Here is a 19,004-nt window from a genome sequence, read left to right as displayed (position 1 = left end):
GCTCAGAGAACTGATGGGCAGGTTCCCCTGGGAGGCCAGTCTGAGTGGGGATGGAGTCCAGGAGAGCTGGCTGTATTTTAAAGAAACCTTACCAAGGGCACAGGAACAAACATTCCTGATGTCCAGAAAGAATAGCAAACATGGCAGAAAACCAGCTTGGCTTATCAGGGAACTCTTCAATGAGCTAAAACACAAGAAGGAAGCTTACAAGTGGAAACTTAGACAAACAGCTAGGAAGGAGTATAAAAGTATTGCTGAGGCATGCAGGGATGAAATCAGGAAAGCCAAAGCACAACTGGAATTGCAGCTAGCAGTGGGCATGAAGGGTAACAAGTTCAGTTTCTACAAATATGTCAGCAACAACAGAAAGATCAGGAAAAGTGTGGGTCTCCTACTAAATGGAGGAGGCAACCGAGTAACAGATCATGAGGAAAAGGCTAAAATACGCAATGCCTTTTTCTCCTCAATCTTCACAGGCAAGGTCAGTTCCTAGACTACAGTTTGGGAAGAAGGTGATCAGCCTTCGTTGATGAAAGAACAGGTTAGGGACTATTTAGAAAAGCTGCACATGTCCATGTCCATGTCCATGGGGCAACACTTCTGAGGGTGTTGACGGAGTTGGCTGATGGCAGAGTCACTGGCCATTATCTTTGAACACTTCTGGTAATCAGGGGAGATCCTGGAATATTGGAAAGGGGCAAATATAGTGCCCATCTTTAAGAAAGGGGAAAAGCAGGATCCAGGGAACTACAGACCATTCAGTGTCACCTCAGTTCCTGGAAAAATCATAGATCAGATCCTCAAGGAATCCATTTCTAAGCACTTGGAAAAGAAAATGATCAGTAACAGTAAACATGTATTCACCAAAGGCAAGTCATGTTTGACCAACCTGGTTGCCTTATATGATGAGGTGACTGGTTTTGTGGATGCAGGGAAAGCAGTGGATGTGGTGTACCTTGACTTTAGCAAGGCTTTGATACCGTCTCCCACAGCATTTTTGCAACCAAGTTAGGGAAGCATGGGTTGGCTGAATGGACTGTAAAGTAGACAGAAAGCTGGCTGGATCATCAGGCTCAATGTGTAGTGACCAATGACTTAATATCTAGTTGGCAGCCGGTATCAAATGGAGTGCCTGCTTAGCAAGTTTGCAGAGGACACCAAGTTTGGGGGAGTAGTAGAAATGCTGGAGGGTAGGGCTAGGATTCAGAGTGACATAGACATATTGAAAGATTGGGCCAAAAGAAATCTCATGAGGTTCAACAAAGACAAGTGCAATGTCCTGCACCAAGGACAGAAGAATCCCATGCACTGCTACAGCCTGGGGACCGACTGGCTAAGCAGCAGCTCTTCAGAAAAGGACCTGGGACAGTAAGATGGGTATGAGTCAGCAGTGTGACCTTGTTGCCAAGAAGGCTAATAACATACTAGACTACATTAGCAGAAGTGTTGCCAGTAGATCAAGGGAAGTAATTATTCCCCTCTATTCTGCACTGGTTAGGTCACATCTGGAGCACTGTGTTCAGTTTTTGGCACCCCACTACAGAAAGGATGTGGACAAGTTGCAGAAAGTCCAGGGGAAGGCAATGAAAACAGTTAAGGGGCTGGGGCACATGACTTCTGAGGAGAGGCTGAGGGAACTGGGCTCATTTAGTCTGCAGAAGACTGAGGGGGGATTTGACAACCGCCTTTAACTACCTGAAGGGTGGTTATAAAGAGGATAAAGCTAGACTGTTCTCAATAGTGGAAGATGGAGCAATGGTCTTATGTTGCAGAAAGGGAAGTTTTGGCTGGATATTAGTAAAAACTTTCTCACTCAGAAGTTGCTGAAGCACTGGAACAGATTACCTACAGAGGTGGTGGTATCTCCATCTTTGGAGGTTTTTAAGGCCTAGTTCAACACAGCCCTGTCTGGAATGATCTAGTTGGGCATGGTCCTGCTTTGAGCAGGTGGTTGGAGTAGATGACTTCCCAAGTTCCCTTCCAAACTTCATTTTCTATGATTCTATGATTCAAGGTATATGTATCAAAGGCAAAGTATCTTGTAATGTGGTTATTTGCAAGATCTGGTGCAGCTCTTGTCTAGTGGGTAAAAGGGAGTTTGGATAACATAAAATATCTTTACCATGTTCTAGTTTTCTGGCTTCTTCTCATGCTCTTATATCCTTTGACACCTCCACTTATAAGAATCAAAAAAGCTAATGATAGTTTGAGAAATACATGATGAAGAATATTCCCTCTTTTCGTTTGGAATTTCATCCATGTGTATCACTGCTGAGTTAAAAAGGGAGAAGACGAAGAACTTCATCTACAAATTATGTCTAATAAAGTGGTCTATTCATAGCATTATTTTCAATGGCAGTTGACAGATATCAGATGAGTAGTGCATTCCATTGGCCTGATGAAAGTCAGGTAACACAAAAAGTCATTTTCTTCCATCTTTTGTATATATAAAATGTTAAACATTTAGTTTACTGTCAGGTTATAATGTTGTCTTAAATATATAGTGACACTTCAAAAATGTTCTTAGGATGAATAAAAAATGTGCTGTCTGTTTCAATACACCACCCCAGTCATTCCTTTTCATTTGATGCAGTTTATTTTTAAAAACTGGCTCTACCTCAATTATTTATTTTATCAGCCTTTAAGAAATCTATTTTGCCTTTTAACTAGTCCTTTGCTTCTCAGGTGCAGTGCTAAAGTGAGGTGCAGCATATCCTGGAAGTTAACGCAAAGAGTATTAGAGGCAAGAGGAATTGGTTTTAGTAGTCACCTACACCTAGGATCAGTCAGATGATAATATAGTCCACTCACTCTATTCCTGTTCTACCCAGAGATCATAACTGGTGGATTAGGTAACCAGAGGTGACTCACTTAAAGATCCATCCCACAAGATCCTGGATACTAGGGGTGTGCGAAACGGGCCCTATTCCATTCAGATTTGGCCTAAATCGGGACAGTGATTCAATCAGTTGATTCGGATCACTTTCCCTGATTCAATTCAGCCGAATCCAAATTTGATGATTCGATGCTGATTTGGCGAATCAGCAATTCAGACACAGGCACAGCTTTAAAAGTTTTTTTCTACATACCTTGAGGTAGAAGCATGGCTCATGATCACTGCAGTACTGGGGTGGATGGAGTTTCCCACAGCAGCGTGGGGGGCTCTCCAGTGTGCTTGGCAGTGAACCCGGAAATACAAATGCATTTAGGCAGTTATTTTCACCACAGTAAAATAGTACTGACCCAGGAGGCACCAGTCGCTGAGCTGCGGGGGAACATGGGAAGGGGAGCATGCTCCCCAGTGGACCCGGAAGTGTTTCTGGTCCACTTACAGGTCTACTGTTGAGCGTACCTGGGAGCCCCCTATGCTTCTGTGGGACGCTCCATCTGCTCCAGGACCACAGCAATCATTAGTCTCTGCTACCTAGAGGGATGTAGAAAAAAATATTTCAAGTTGGCTGTATGTCCAATTTGCCGAATCTGTCCAAACGATTCAGAGTGTTCCAAATTGATTTGGAGAGATTAAAGGGTCCTTTGATTCGATTTGGATTGGGAGATTTGGCCACCAAATTGGATCAAATCTCCGCCGAATAGAATCAGGGACCAAGGCTTCACACAGCACTACTGGATACATCCACACGTACCATTAAGGTGACATGATAAACTCCAGCACAGTTTGCATCAGAGTTTATCATAGTGCCTTAATGGCATGTATAGATGCCTAAATTGCTGCAGTCCAGGGCACGCGTGGAGGTGCTTTGCCTGGAACTGCAGTAGTTTGAGCTGGGACAGAGCAACACTGTGCTCCAGGAGGTGACGAAGGGTGGCAGAGGGGCTGGATGGGCCACAAGCGTGCCCCAGCATGCACAGCCCTGTGGCTTGGCATCAGCAGGGGTCTTGCCCCCTGCTGCCTGGGATGATTGGGTGCAATGTATGCCCAGGTGAGTGTTTACACATGCATTTAGGCAGTTATTTTCACCACAATAAACTAGTACTGTCCCTGAGATATTAGTTTGCTGAGGTCTAATAATGTCACAACTGTAGACCATGATGTTTTACACTGCAGCAAATTACTCTACTGTGCAGTTAAGTGCATGTGTAGATGCACCCACTGAGTGCCTCTCAAGAAATATGGGGAATTCTCAACTCACATGGGCCTTGATGGCAATTGAGAGGCCTCAGCATTTATTTGGAGGTATTAGGTATCTCATGAAATCTAGCCATTTTTTATTCCTATATTCTCCACTATGTGAAATGGAATATATTTTTGCACCCATCTATACTTTGAGATCCTTGGATAAACAACGCGTGCTAGTGCAAAATATTAATTATTGTTATCATATTGCAGAAGTAACTTTGGAAGAGGCCAACTGAAGACATGTGGCTTTGAGCATAGTTGCTGCTTGCCTTTGAAGGAGTATCTATTGGAAAACCTCCAGTGCAAGGTACATACTTAAGAACAATTTAATGTAATTATGGAAAGCTCCCATGATAAAAATGGGAAAAGGTGTTTTTCTCCCTAGATCATGCTTTATTCAAGTAATCTGTGCCAGGCAAGATGATGGCATAGGAGAGTCAGTCTCTGTTGTCTGAGCATGATTGGTACTCAAACAAAATGCTTAAGTAAATTTAATCTTTCTGAAAGTAAGGACTTGATCATGATAGCTCAAGCCACACATAGCTCAGATAGTATTTGTGCAATATTCCCCTACACAATGCTGGAGGTAACTAATCACCCAGTCTGATGTCTTCTGGGCAGAAGGGGAGGCTGAACTGTTTTAGTGTTTTGGCAGTATCAATAAATATGCAGTGGTAACTTGGACGTGACAGGTAAGTTCATTTTGACTTGCCATTTAGGCCTGTAAAGGTGATTGGCTACTGTATTTGCCAACACCAGCAATCTGGACACTAGTATTAGCCATGGAGTTATGCTTTATTTTACTTTGAAGAGCTGGGTATTTTTGTGGTGAATGGTATGTGTATGTGCGCTCTACCACTTTATTTTAAAATTAGAATTCAATTGAATCCTGAGCACAACAGGTGAGGAATTCCCAGAAAGGAGGCCTAATGCATTTTATATGCTATTATTGTTTGTGTGTATGTTTTGGAATAATACCTAATTCTGAGTGTGCACTTAATACTTGTCATCAGTACTTTGCTATCCTCAATGACCAATGCTAATAGCATTTTGCAGTGGAACTTTCTATCAATTCCTGCTGTGACAAATGAATTAGAGAAACTAAGAGGTTTTTTATTATGTTTGTTATTTCAAATGCACAGGCAACAGTTTCCCCCCGTCTCAAAATAAAACCCTAATATCCTATGTTAAGGTGTCAAGACTCCAAACATTATGCTGCTAGTATTATTAGCCATTCATCCCTTAAGTGCTTTATAATAAATGAAAATGTGTTAAATGCTGTTAGATTCCTTACGGAATTGCATATGTGACCCATTCACTAGAATGTCCAAAAGAAGTCACTACGATTAGCATTTCCTCAATAAGGTCCAAGTTCTGTGATGCATGTAAATGAGTATATTGACTTTGATGAGACCTGCATGAAAGATTAAAGTTAAATCACATGGACTTAGGCATGTGCTTAAGTACTTTGCTAAGTGGAGATGGATTTAAAAAACTACAGTTAAATGTTGTGCTGAACTGGAGACAAAATGACTAGGTTACAATTCACTGCTCATGACAACACTGCTGGAACTCCTGCTGAGTGGCATCACCCATGAAATGCAAATAAACTGATGAAGGCTGATAATGTTACCAACCAAAATAAACCATACAGGCAACTCTCGCTGTCATTTCAATTTCAAACATGTCATCCCTATAATTCTGTTTTTGGTCAGAGAAGTAAAGGAGGTTCTTGATCAAATTCTAATGCAAAAACCATAGAGGACTCAAAACACAATTTCTCTCTAAACCAGGCTTGCCCACCGTGCGGCCTGCGAAGGCATTTTCTGAGGCCTGAGGTGCTTTGATGGGAAACAAGAGTAAACACTGTTTACTTTCGTTCCCACCCCTTGTCTCTCCCCTAGCCCCTCAGCAGCTTCCTAATGGCTGCTGAAGGGCTGGGGAAGGGACAAGGTTCCCACACGCACCGCATCAGCTTGACGTTGCCGACGCAGTGCACGTGGGAAGAGGAGTAGCCGTGTGCTGCTCAGGACAGGAGGAGCCCAGCTGGAGCAGCAGGGGCTTGGCTGCACTTTCCCCTACCTGCACCAGTCAGTCCCGAGAGGCACACGGCTCCGCCGCCACCTCTGCTGGCTGGTGCCAACCTGGGCGGGTCTGTCCCATCCAGAGCAGCATGCAGCTGAAGCCGGCTTCCCACGTGCTGCTGGGGACTGGAGGAGGCCGGCTAGGTTGGCACCAGCCAGCAGAAGTGGTGGCAGAGCTGTGTGCCGCTCGGGATTGACCGGTGCAGGCAGGGAGAAAATGCCACTGAGCACCTGCTGCTCTGGCCCGGCTTGTCCTGTCCAGAGCAGCACATGGCTCTGTTGCCACTTTTGCTGGCAGGTGCACACCCAGCCAGGCTCCTCCTGTCCCCAGCAGCATGTGAGGAGCCGATTTCAGCTGCATGCTGCTTTTCCTGGCTGGTGCTGACCTGGCTGGATCCATCCCATCCGGAGCAGCCGGCTTCTCACACGCTGCTAGGGATGGGAGGAGCCAGGCCGGGTCTGCACTGGCCAGCAGAAGCAGTGGTGGAGCTGTGTGCCGCTCAGGATGGGATGAGCCCGGCCAGAGTGGCAAGGGCTCAGCTGCATTTTCCCCCTGCCTGCACCGGTCAGTCCTGAACGCCACTGCTTCTGCCAACCTACCTGGGGTTCTCCCATCCCCAGCAGCACATGGGAAGCCAGCATGGGGGGACCTTGGCAGGCGGGGTCCTAGTGACCTCTGTGGGGCGAGGCGGCAGGAGCTGGTGTCTGCCAGACCCTGCACTCCGGGCTTGCAGTACTGAGGCCACCGGGGCTGCATGTGCGGGTGGCTGGGGACCACTGTGAGCAGGGCCGTGTGGGCAGATGGGTGAGGGGCTGCAGTGCAGCGGCGGCCTTGCTCCAGCCCCCTCAGGCAGTGCCGGCTTGTGGGGCTGCGCTGCTCGGGGGATGGAGACGGGGAGCTATTTATTTCTCCCCTTCAGTCTCTGGGGCAGTAGCTGGCTGGATGCAGAATGGGTCCCTCCTGCTCCTGCCCACCAGCAGCTACCATGAACCTTGCAGTAACAGGCAGGTGCAGTACGGCTGCACAGGCAGGGTCTCTCTGGCCCAGGACAGAGGGTGTTTGAATATGGCTCCCCGGTCCACTGGGTGATAAAAAGTTCATGATCCAGCCCCGCATTCAAAAAGGCTGGACACCCCTGCTCTATAGCAACCTGCTTTTTTTTGAAAAGTTACTCCTCCATTATACTTCCATTATACTTCCATTATACTCCATTACACTTCCATGAGCTTACGGATATTAGCACTTACTTGGTTCTCGCATTTCAGAGTGATGCTAAGAGAGACAACAGCTCTATGTTACAATCTGCTCAGAGTGTACAAAGAACTCCTTTAAATGCAAATCAAGTGGAGCTTTTAACTGGGAAATAAATGCATTTGCCAAGGAATAAGCAGTCTGTTCAGAAACCATCTAAATGTGTTGGTTTTAAAACATGAATGATCAGACACAGTTGTAAACATGTTGTATTACTGCAGCAAAACCCAGGCAGAAGCACACACTGGAATTAAGAATGGCCTGGCTAGCAGTCATCCCCATGGTCTCCTCCTCCACTCTGATGAACCCAGGTATTCCCCACTGTAGTAATTTTCTTAAATAATGCCCAGCACTGCATGACAGCCGGTGAAGATACACCAACTGTAGAAACAGCAGGAGAGATAGAGCAGACAAGGTTCCATTGCTTTTACCACAATACAATTTAAATATGTACATATGGCATTATGATCAAAATGCCAGCAGGCACTAGCAGCTGGTCTGAGTGAGTGCTTTCACCACTGCTACTGAAGGTAGAGATTTGACGATGCCAACATAGACAAGGCCTTGCCAGGATTTGAGGAGCTAGGTGGGGGTGGGGACAAGTTGGTAGGAAAGTCAGGGTGTACAGTATAGGGAGTAAGACAGTCACTAAGTTCTCCTGGCTTCTTCTAGGGCTCCCAGGACATTTTGATGTTCGTATGTTCTGTCCACTCTATAGTGAGGCAACTGCTATCTGTCCCAATGGGATGATGCCTTAGGAATTGTATGGAAACTCAAATGCTTTCCAAGTAACTGTAACTCCTGTGCAAGTTTCCATGCTAGTAGCATGGCCTAGCTCTTAATGGATCTCAGTCTGCCCATCTGTGAAAAGAAGTTCATAGAAACATAGAAAAACAGGGCAGGAAGGGACCTCAGGAGGTCTTCTAATCTAACCTCTTGCCCAAAACAGGATCATCCCTATCTAAACCATTCCACACAAGTGCTTGTCTAAACTATGCCTAAAACTCCACAAGTAGTCCTGTCAACAACACTAATAGCTCCCTAACCTACCACCGGTAAAGCAAGAGAATGAATGGCTCTTCAGATGGTTGGGAAATGGAAAATAGATTCTGCTGACTTTGCAGCATAGCTCACATACTACTCTAGTGCAGGTATATGGAAGCTGTGACTATTTAGAGAGAGGCTCCAGTATATAGGCTAGGCTGTCTGAAGAAAGGAAACTGGAAAAGAGCCAAGCTTGAGGAGAAGGCATGAGCTGAACTTTATTGCATTATTTATTTGTTTGGTTTTGAGTGCAAACCATTCCTCACAGGCTGAGATCAGCCTGGGATGAAAAAATGATTCCTCATCCACTTAAATAAGGAATTCATAATTGGACTCTTTGCTCATAAAGCCATACATCCAGGAGGCCAGTTTGTACTGTGGGAAGACTGTGTTTGAATCTGCTCACAGCGTATGGATCTACAGCTCAAGGATTGGTGTCTTAAGTCACCTCAAGACCCATCAATGAGCCATGACAGAGGCTATCCTTGAATTGAGGGACTGCTGATGACAACACCCAGGAAGCTGGTCTACACTAGGGCTGTGTGAGGCTTCGGACAGAGCTTCAGATCCAGAGAAGTTTTGGATGCTTCGATGTCATGTCTGGATCGAAACGCTGGCTTCGTTAGGCTTTCCGAAGTACTCTGGAAAAGCTTCGGATCCGCTTCGGAGATATGGCTATAGGGTATAATGGGGAAACAATGAAATATCTCTAACTCTGTTGATTTTGTCTGATTTGGATGAAACCTGCAGGTACGGTAGCCCCTGCTGAGAGCACAAAGCCTGCCATGTTACAAGAAGATCAGTGCAGGGGGCTGGGGGGGAAACTGCACCCCAAATTCTTGAAAGCAAAACTCATGTCATCTGTATGCGTTACAACATGGGGGGGAGGGTGAAAACTGCAGGCGTGGTAGCCCCTGGTGAGGCCACAAAGCCTGCCAAGTTTCAAGAAGATCGGTGCAGGGGTTCGGGGGGAACTGCACCTCAAGCTGCAGACAAACAAAACTTGTGACATGGGTGACCCTGTGTGTGTTAAGGCACAGTGGGGTGAAAGCTGCAGGCCTAATAGCCCCTCCTGCAGCCACAAAGCTGGCTAGCTGTCAAGGAGATCGGTGAAGGGGTTCTGGGGCCCTGCACCTCTAGCTTTTGACAGGCAAAACTCGTGCCATGGGTGCTTGTAGGACTGACTGTGTCTGTCTTGGGGCGTGGGAGACACTACTGCAGGCCTGGCTGCTAAGCTACTGTGTTACCAGTTACCAATCAATCATGATTCACTCAGGGACCAGCTCAATACACAGTACCTAGCTAATGTAATCAGTTATTTACCAACAATTAACCCCTACAAAAGCAGAGACTAGGGAAAGGAAATAATCAATACAGATAATCAACTACCCCTGAGACAGAGACAGTCAGTTGCACAAGCACCCATGTCATGAGTTTTGCCTGTCAGCAGGGGTGCAGGGCCCCAGAACCCCTCTGCACTGATCTCCTCAACAGCTGGCACGTGTTGTGGCTGCAGCAGGGGCCACCATCCCTGCAGCTTTTACCCTGCTGTGCCTTAACACACACAGTGTCATCCATGGCTTAAGTTTTGCCTCTCTGCAGCTTGAGATGCAGTTCCCCTCAAACCCCTCCATTGATCTTCTTGAAGCTTGGCAGATTTTTTGGCCTCACCTGGAGCTACCACCCCTGCAGTTTTGACCCCCCTGTGTTGTAACACATAGATGTGACAGTTTTGCTTTCACAAATTTGGGGTACAGTTCCCCCAAAGCCCTGCACCCATCTTCTTGACACTTGGCAGAGTCTATGCTCTCAGCAGGGGCTACCATCCCTGCAAGTTTCATCCAAATCAGACGAAAAACAACAAAGTTATAGATATTTCATTGATTCCCCATTATGCCCTATGGCCGGATCTCCAAGGCGGCGCCGAAGCTTCAGAGCCGTTTTGGCTGGATTGAAGCAGAAACCCGGTCCAGAGCTCCGGATCAGATCCCTGGCATCTGAAGTGGCCAGATTTGAAGCTGGATCGGATTGCTGCCGACTCGCACAGGCCTAGTCTACACTGTGGACAGACTGTGTTTGAGAACAGGTTGAGAAAGGCAAATGACTGCTCCCATTAACCTACTTTACAGGTGTGTGCTGGGATTAGTTGAGAGGGGTATACAGGCTTTGCTCCATGGTTAGCACTTATATACAAACATAGTCCTATTGGTTTCAAGAGGATTACAACTTGGCTATAAGGGTCTTCACGATTGGGACCTGGCAGCGTATGGAGTAACCACTAAGTGCTGTGTGTTTCAGGTGTTATTTTGGATTAGCATCTGCAGATAAGAATAGATTCCCTCATCTCCCTCTTCTTGCCCCCTGCCCCCCACCTTGCAAAAAATTCATCTTTGCATTTGTAATTCCAAGAGGAACAAGAACAATAAGGAATTAAAACTGTTAATCTTTAAAGATATGGAGTCAGAAAACATGTCAATCTGCAGACCATATTCTTTATACTAGAGTAATAAAAATTATAGATGAAATCGTTAAGATTTACTGGAACAGTAGAAAATTAAAGCATTTACACATGGTGACTATTGAACATAGAAGCAACCATTATTTTTCAAGTATATACTTTATGCTCCTGCTGATAATTTTCACTGAGCTAATGGGTCACGGAAGCAAAAAGAGACCCAGAGGAGCTAAGTGCAAACCTCTCATTCAAAACCTCTAACCTTAACCATCAGTTCCCAATGGAACTACTTGTTCTCATATAATTGGCTTCCTTATCCAATGATCTTTCAGTGTTTTTATTTCTTAAAATGGCTTGTATTATTTAGTTTGGCATTCAGGAAAAAAAAAAACCTTACATTTATTTAGTCATGTTTTTCTATTTGTGGGTGTTAAATAGTGGCACCACAGTCCTACCTATAAATCAAAAGAAATAGGGACATTTGAATAAACAAACCAAAGAAAAAACAATATATCATGGTTCAAAAGAGTAAATCAGGATTTTCTTTCTATGCCTCTAGGAGAATGATCACAGTAAAAATAAATACAGATGTTAAAAATAAGGGGAATAATAAGATATAACCAGTACAAGCACTGTACATCTTTTTAGCACAATTTACATTCTGATAAGGCACAATTGCTAAGGTGCTGAGCACTGTTGGGAGTTGGTGGGGCTCAACCCATGAGCACCTCTCTGGATTGAGCTATAATGAATTGTTTCGTAAAACTTTGACGTTTAACCTCTTCACTACTTCATGGATTGCTCATCGATACCTACACTTCATAAAGGCTAACTCATAACAATGAGTCCAATAGATCCAATCCTGCTGTACATCAAGGGAGGCAAAATGAATCTTAGTGATTCTCAACCAGGGTGTCATGGCATGCTGGAGTACCACCAGATCCTCTGAAGGGTGTGAGGTGGGAGGAGATAAGTAGATAAGCACAGGCTGTGTTCTCTGCAGGCTCACTCCCCAACATGTATTTGTAACTTGAGCAGAATTTGTAAGCAATCTCTTTGCTGCTTTTGAAGGACCCAGAATCAGATGGAAGAACTGCACTGTGCTTTCCTTCAACCTAGCCCAGCATTCTTTTCCTCCTCCTTATGGGCACCACTCAAGGGGTTAATGTCAATGTAGGTGACTAAATAGGCCATCAAGAGAAATGGTGCAGGAGGAATGAGCTCAGACTCTACAAGAGAAATACGCAGTGCAGCTCTAAGAGGAGACATTAACGCCTTAGTTTCTTCTTCTTTAATTCCTAAGCTATGTATTGATGAGTTGTTCTATGAGTCTCTCTTCCTTTACAGCACCACATCTCAAGGAATACAAGCATCACATCTCATGGAGAGGACCATAAAGCAAAGGGGAATACTTCTTTCATCCAACCGAATACTGAGACAGGCATATTTCCATACAGAAGAGGGGTGGAGGAAAGTGGGAAGATATTAATCCTAATGCCTAGGGGCTGTCCAATAACAGAAGACACAGAGAGGCATGGCTCCCCTGTCAAACAAGGGTGGAAACAAAACTATGTTTTAACTACCTCCCCCCTCCTACCATCCTGGCTAACAAGAATAGAACGGCCCAAGCTGCTGAGGACTACAAAAGTTGGTCTTGCTCATCTGCTAGCAGCATTCATTCCTAGAGCAACAGAGAGACAGCTCTTGCCCCAAAAATAATCTGACTGAGAGTGAATTTTATTTCCCTGCTGCTATTTAACAGTTAACATGGTGCTAAAGTGTTTGTCATGGTGATTTATGTAGAAACAGTCTGCTCTGTAGTCCTGCAGACAACTGTAAGTTAATGTCAATGTGCAGCCAAATGCAGCATCACTTCGTCTCTCAGAAGGCACCACAATCTGTAGTTTATGACTGTGCATGCTCTGCTCTGGAAGGCGTCATTCCATGGATCTGCACTCTTAAATCAGCCACGAGAAACAGCACTGCAACTGGCTCAGTTCAGTCTTTCCACTCTTTTGCAGGACTTTTTTTTTCTTTTTTACATCTTATGGTTAAGTCAGAGCACAAGGTTCTAAACTTTGTGCTGACACCAACTACTTCTGTAGCCCAGGAAAACTTCTCCGCTTCAGTCTCCTTATCTGAACGGTGATAATAATACTGGCCTCCTTCACAGAGGATTGTGAGGCTTGATTAAAGTCTGTAATGAGGGAAGAGAGCCCCTGCTTCACTAATTTTGCACATGGTGCAGAAGGTTCATCAGGGAACTATTCACTCCTTCTTTAGAAATAGCAACAGGGAATAATGATCATTTCCCATTCTATATTGAGAAGAATTTTACATGCATGCACACGTAATCAACAGACGGCTTGTGGGTACTATAGAGACCTAGTGATCTCTGAACACTGAATACACGAGAGCCTATTGAGTCTGATTTGTTTTTTTGAAAAAGGCATGCAGAGCTAATGCTGTTTTCTTTTGATGTGTGGGTGTTCATGCACTAGCTCAGTTAGAAATATTCCAAGGAGAAGCACTAACTGGATAATCCTGGTGAGTAGACACAGGCTTGTCTGGCTGAGCCACATTGCTCACACTGGCAAATGCAGCAAATTTTTCTCTCAGATCAGTAGATCTGACGCACAAATCTAAACATATTATCGGGACATATTAGTTTTAGGCTGCTGCTGTTTACTTATTTTTGAACAGGTCAGGTACAAGGTAGAAACACAGGAAGTGAAACCCAGGCGCAGACAATTGATTCACTTAATTTAGCATCTGAAACTGAAATTTTTTGAGGTCAGAAAGGATTGTTATCTGACCCTTATTTGAACACTTGCATACTGCACATGCCACACCATGCTACCTCACCCAGTGATTCTAGTAGCGAGCCCTATAACCTGGGGTTGAGCTAAAACAGGACTGTCTAACTGCCACACGTGTCCCTCATGGTTGTTCCTGCGTTCCCAGCTGGGAGGGGACTGGTGTGCCTGAGCTGTGGCAAAGAAGGAAGTGGGCTGCCATGTACTGCAGGTGGGTGGTGCATGTGCTGGAACAGGGGGAACAAGGGCTGCACATGCAGCAAGAAGCAGCTGGACTGCCTGTGTCGTCAGGGGGAGCCTGCCTATGTGGCACACATGGTCAAAAGGTGGGGCATTGCACCATGCACGATGGGAAGAGGGGGCTGCCTGTGTTGTAGATAGCAGGAGGGAGATGCTGCCTCCATGGTGCATGTGGCTGGGAGAGGAGGGGAGTGGCACTATCTGTGCTGTTCAAGCAGTGAGAGGACACTGGGCAGCCCACATGATGGGAGGGAGCAGCCTTCAGTGCCTGGAACTTGGATGGCCCTGAGATACAGCATGGGTTTTAGAGTAAGACACAGTGGGTACATCTGTAAGTGCTATTACTGTGCTTCAAGCTTGCTGCGTGGTAAAATAAGGCACAGTAAGCTTTCCCTGGGAGCATGTGCACCCGATGGAAGCATTTCAGTGCAGGGCTACTCCTGCCTCCTCTGGTCTCCTATTGAAGCCAGGTGGAGCTCCAGGCTCCTGTGGGTGCCAGCCCTCGCTGGCAGGGGGCACCAGGGCTCTGGGGGGGCAGGGGAGCTCTCCCGCGTCCGGGGCAGCTGCCTCCATGCTCTGATTGACAGAGGTGGGAGCTGGGAAACAGCCCCCTACTCTGGGCAGCTGCCTGCATCCTAGCCCCACAGCCCAATCAACAGGGGTGGGGGTCTGAGAAATAGTCCCCTGCTCCAGGCAGTTGCCTGCCTCCTAGCCCCTCACCCTGATGGGCAGATAGGAGTGAGGGCTGGGATGCCATTCCATTCCAGGCAGCTGCCTGTTTCCCAGCCCTACTTTAAGGGGCAGGTCGGAGTGGAGGCTAGAGAGCTGTCTGCTTCCCAACCCATGTTCCCTGTTGCCTGGACTGACTGGGAGCAATTTGCTCCCAGTTGGCTGTCTACACATTTGCTACTGGTGCAGTAAATCTACTATGCAGTAGACTAACTTACTGCACAGTAAATAATGCACACGTGTAGATGATGACATTTTACTGGGCTGTAGATTAGTTTACTGTGTAGTAAAGCATCTCATGTGGATGTGCACAGTCCTGAATTTAACTTTATCGGTTCTACCGCTGGCCTACAGAAGATAACTTAAAGGAAGGTGAGCTCTCCCTCTGCCTTCAGGAACAACACAACCAAAAAATTCTGTAAGACATGTGCAGAGGAGGACAAGAAACTGAGATTTCTTTCTGACCCTGGTTTGCAACCACATTTTGGCCTGAAGAATTAGGACTAACAGCCCTGCTAATTATTATCCCAAGCAACATAACAGCATGGCTTGCTTTACTTACATAAGTAGCCACAATTATTTTCCTTCTTCTCCACTTGTACATATTTTATTAAATTATTAGCCTCAATAATATCTCATGGTATAGCATTCTACAGGTTGATTGCATACAGCATAACAAGTATTTTTGTCTCCTTTAAACATGCTACTTTAAAAATTCAAATGCCCCCTTTTGCTTTTATCCTGACTTTCATTATGTTATTCATTATTTTAGATAGCTATAATCTTCCCTCTTAACATTTCACCTTTCCCATGCCAAATCAAGATCGTCTTTTTAATCCCTCTTCATATGGAAGTCCCTTTTCCCATTGGTTCTAATAATTTTTGTTGCCCTTTTCTGAGATGAAGCGATTGGAATTTAGCGCTCAATTCAGTGAGGCCATTCTATCAATTTACATAATGGCATTCATTTTTTTCTGATGCCCCTTCTTAATAGACCCAAGTGGTCCATTTGTTTTTTTGGAGTACTACTGCACATCAAGCAGATGTTTTTATTAAGCTATCCTCTCAAACCAACAGACCTTTCTCCTGAGCAGTTACAGCTAATTCAGAATCTATCACTACATACAAGTGATTTTAAATAGCCCTTTATAATGTAAATTATCTTCCAAGTCAATTGAAGGGTTTCATCTGCCATACTGTTGTCCAATAAGCTCCTTTCTGAGACTCTCTTAAAATAATTAGTAATTATTTACCAATTTAACAGCTTGGGGAGTCAAAAAGACACATTGCCACTTTGTTATTCACTCTATTTGTAGATTATTATAAAACTTAGTGATCAGCACCAGGTCAAAGAACCTGGGTATTAACATTTTTCCATTCTGAGAACTTGCCACTGATTCTGTTACAGCTACATTTCCTTGATAGTAACATATTTTATTAGAAGCTGATTGGATTCATATAGAAATGATATCTGATGATTTTCCTGGACTATTTTTAAAGCCTTTTAAAGGAATTTGAGCGTGCTGAGGAGATTACATTTGCCCATAAACTAGCTGCCCTAGTCTGCCATAAAAACAAAGGGGTGGCCATACTGGATCAGATCAGTGGTATACCCAGGTCAAATTTGAACCCAGAGGTGAAAGGTTCTTCTGCATTTCACCCTGGCTTGCAACACTATTTAAATCTTACGACACTAACTTATCCAAAAAAAGAAGTTTGACAGAAGATGCTGTTTACTTCTGCCTTTTATACTTCTCCCAGCCATATGATCTTTTTACCAATCTCAGAAGAACTTTGGAAATGTGAATGTACTCAAAACAGTCTATCGCTCCTTTTATTTCAGCTGCTCAACATCCTGCTGTGATTAGCACCTGTCTATTAGGTCTCTCTCTCTCCCTTTTATTCCCACCCTGGTGAGGTTTGGGATTTTTTTTTCTTAAATCATGATTGTGTTGGTAATCTCTCTGACCTTGAATTGTACAAAAGAGCAAGCGAGCATGAGAGAGCCTGTGTCCTGGAAGGTTGTTTGTGTATTCTGAGAGCACTTCTAAGAGGGGTGTCTCAGGGAAGAGGGAAGCATGATGTGCATACCAAGGCAAGAGCTTCATGATTTATTTATAAGGGAAGGGGCATAAAAAAACTTGCTGAAGGGGAAAGAAGAGAGACAAAAAAATCATACATACCTTGTCGGTGTAGACGAAGAACAGAATCACAACGGTGAGCTCCAGCAGGAATACAATTAACAGCATGATAAAAAACTGTCAAGAGAAGAGGGGACAGGGGGAAGAAACAAAAACCCAGAAGCATCAAAATCTGTTTCAGCTTATTCTGGCTGCACAATAATGACATTCAATAGGGCATGCAAAAAAGGCAGCTGTTGTCTCATAGCTAACATGGTACTGACTTGCCACTTATAGCCAAGCTGGGCATATGTGCCAGGCAACACATGAAAATAAGTAAAAAGCCAGTCAGGCACATGGGATGTCCAGACGCACACGGGATCTGCTTCTGTTCCTGCTGACTTCAGCGAGAGCAAAATCAGCTCTCACAGCAGCAGTCATTTATTAGGCCCTGAAATCAATGTATAATCCTGGTGTCTTGGTAGCTGCCCTCTTTGATAGCAAGACCTCAAGGATCTCAAGCGTATTGGCTTTTCTTTGTGTTTAACCAAATCTTTACAGTTAATAAGATGGCTTTGACATCTCTAGTTTGACTTCTTGTTTGGTGGAGAGTACTTCCATGTGGGGAAAAGTGCAGCTGTAGGTCATTTTGGTTAGCCATGGAGTAGAGCAGTTAAATTGTTCATACCCTATGTTAGTCTGATGGATCCTTTATACAGTGAACAAGTTGAAATCGGAGGTTTAAATTGGAAGAGGCCTCCTTTGTATTTCTAGCATAAAAGCAAAATTGGTTTGTTCCTTGTTTCTGAGTAGAGAAACATCTAATCTCATCCCAGTAGTAATTAAGCTGCTTTGGCCATGAGTTTCTGGATTAGGAATTTTAGATACAATTTTCAAAAGCACTCAGCTCTCATTGACTTCAGTGAGAACATAAAAGGACCAGTGCTGAATGCTTTTGAAATCTCATCCCTTGTGTTTTGTGATGTTAGGAAAATAAACTAAGCTGTGAAAACTTTGAAGGGTCTGTGGCACAGCTACGGATGAACAGCTCTGTAGCAGTCAGAGATTGAGGAGAGCTAGTAGTAGGCTAGCTTTGTCAATCTCTGTGATGCATGCGCATTATGTGTGATGGTTCCCTACAGTACCTGAGTCTGACGCAGAGTCCCCTGAAGCCAACAGAAGGATGGTTACTGATTTCCATGAACTTTGAATAGTTCATAAACCAGATTTTGAAAAGGTGGATGAGGAAGAAAGGGTCATTTTGGAAAATGCTAAGCTCAAGAGAGAATGTGAGACTGCTCACAGGCTCCCCCATCCCCTACAACACAGACACACGAGCCCCCACTTGTATATAAGACTAGAATTTTAATACTGAGCTACACTGATTTGACTGAAACCACAGTCCCAGGGGTGAAAAAGCTACTGCTCCTTTTGCTTCAGCCACTCAGCTACAAACCTATAAAACTTTAATGGCAAGAAGACTTATCAGAGCTTTATCCTTGCCTGACAAGTGGAGACTGAACCTTTGAACCCACAAATTCTGTAATAAAATACAGGGCAAAAGATCAGAAGAGTCTTCCTCCATCACAATTGTGTTCTCCATGTATTTTATTGCATTTGGACCTCGGAGACTTAAATTAAGGTTTACTTTCAATTCTCCTTCACTGGTATCTTCAGACAAATGTGACTGTAATACTGAAACCTATTTCCCTCATCAGTTCCAGTTCACGGCACCCATACATGACAGCGACCTCCCTGGTCGACTTGGATGTCATTACCATCCCAAACTGGCTCTTTGCATGATGGTGAATACTGGCCCAGGTGCAAATGGCCTATGATTTTAGATTTAAGCAAGTATTCAAGGAGGCAGAAACAGTATATCACCATGTACAGGGATGTGTGGTACTATAGGTGCACCTGTCCTTTTAGGTTCACTGGACATCTTACCCTTCATCCATGATGCATGGTATACCCATAAATTATACATAAACTGCACTCTCCCTTTGAGACTATAAGGGATCATGAAGGCAAAACCTGGTACATACATAAGATAGGAAATGCTGGTAGCACTGCTATTTTTAAGGTTGCCTAGCACTCCCTGTTGTAAGTCCCTGTTTTCAGCCACT

At 44.6% G+C, this 19,004-nt stretch overlaps 1 protein-coding gene across 1 annotated transcript in view; it reads right to left on the bottom strand.

Moving 5' to 3' along the window:
• The window catches only part of TSPAN4 (tetraspanin 4), a 367,592-nt gene that overhangs the window by 73,296 nt on the left and 275,292 nt on the right, over nt 1-19,004 (bottom strand). Inside the window, exon 3 of the mRNA XM_019551972.1 lies at nt 16,942-17,016. Within this exon, the coding sequence (XP_019407517.1) occupies nt 16,942-17,016 (75 nt within the window). The remainder of the gene's footprint in view (nt 1-16,941; nt 17,017-19,004) is intronic.

The sequence above is a fragment of the Crocodylus porosus genome, unplaced genomic scaffold (assembly GCF_001723895.1).
Source record: "Crocodylus porosus isolate Cpor-Errol unplaced genomic scaffold, CroPor_comp1, whole genome shotgun sequence".
Classification (NCBI taxonomy): Eukaryota; Metazoa; Chordata; order Crocodylia; family Crocodylidae; genus Crocodylus; species Crocodylus porosus.
Note: the sequence above shows the minus strand (reverse complement) of the source record. Positions and strands in the feature narration are given on the sequence as shown.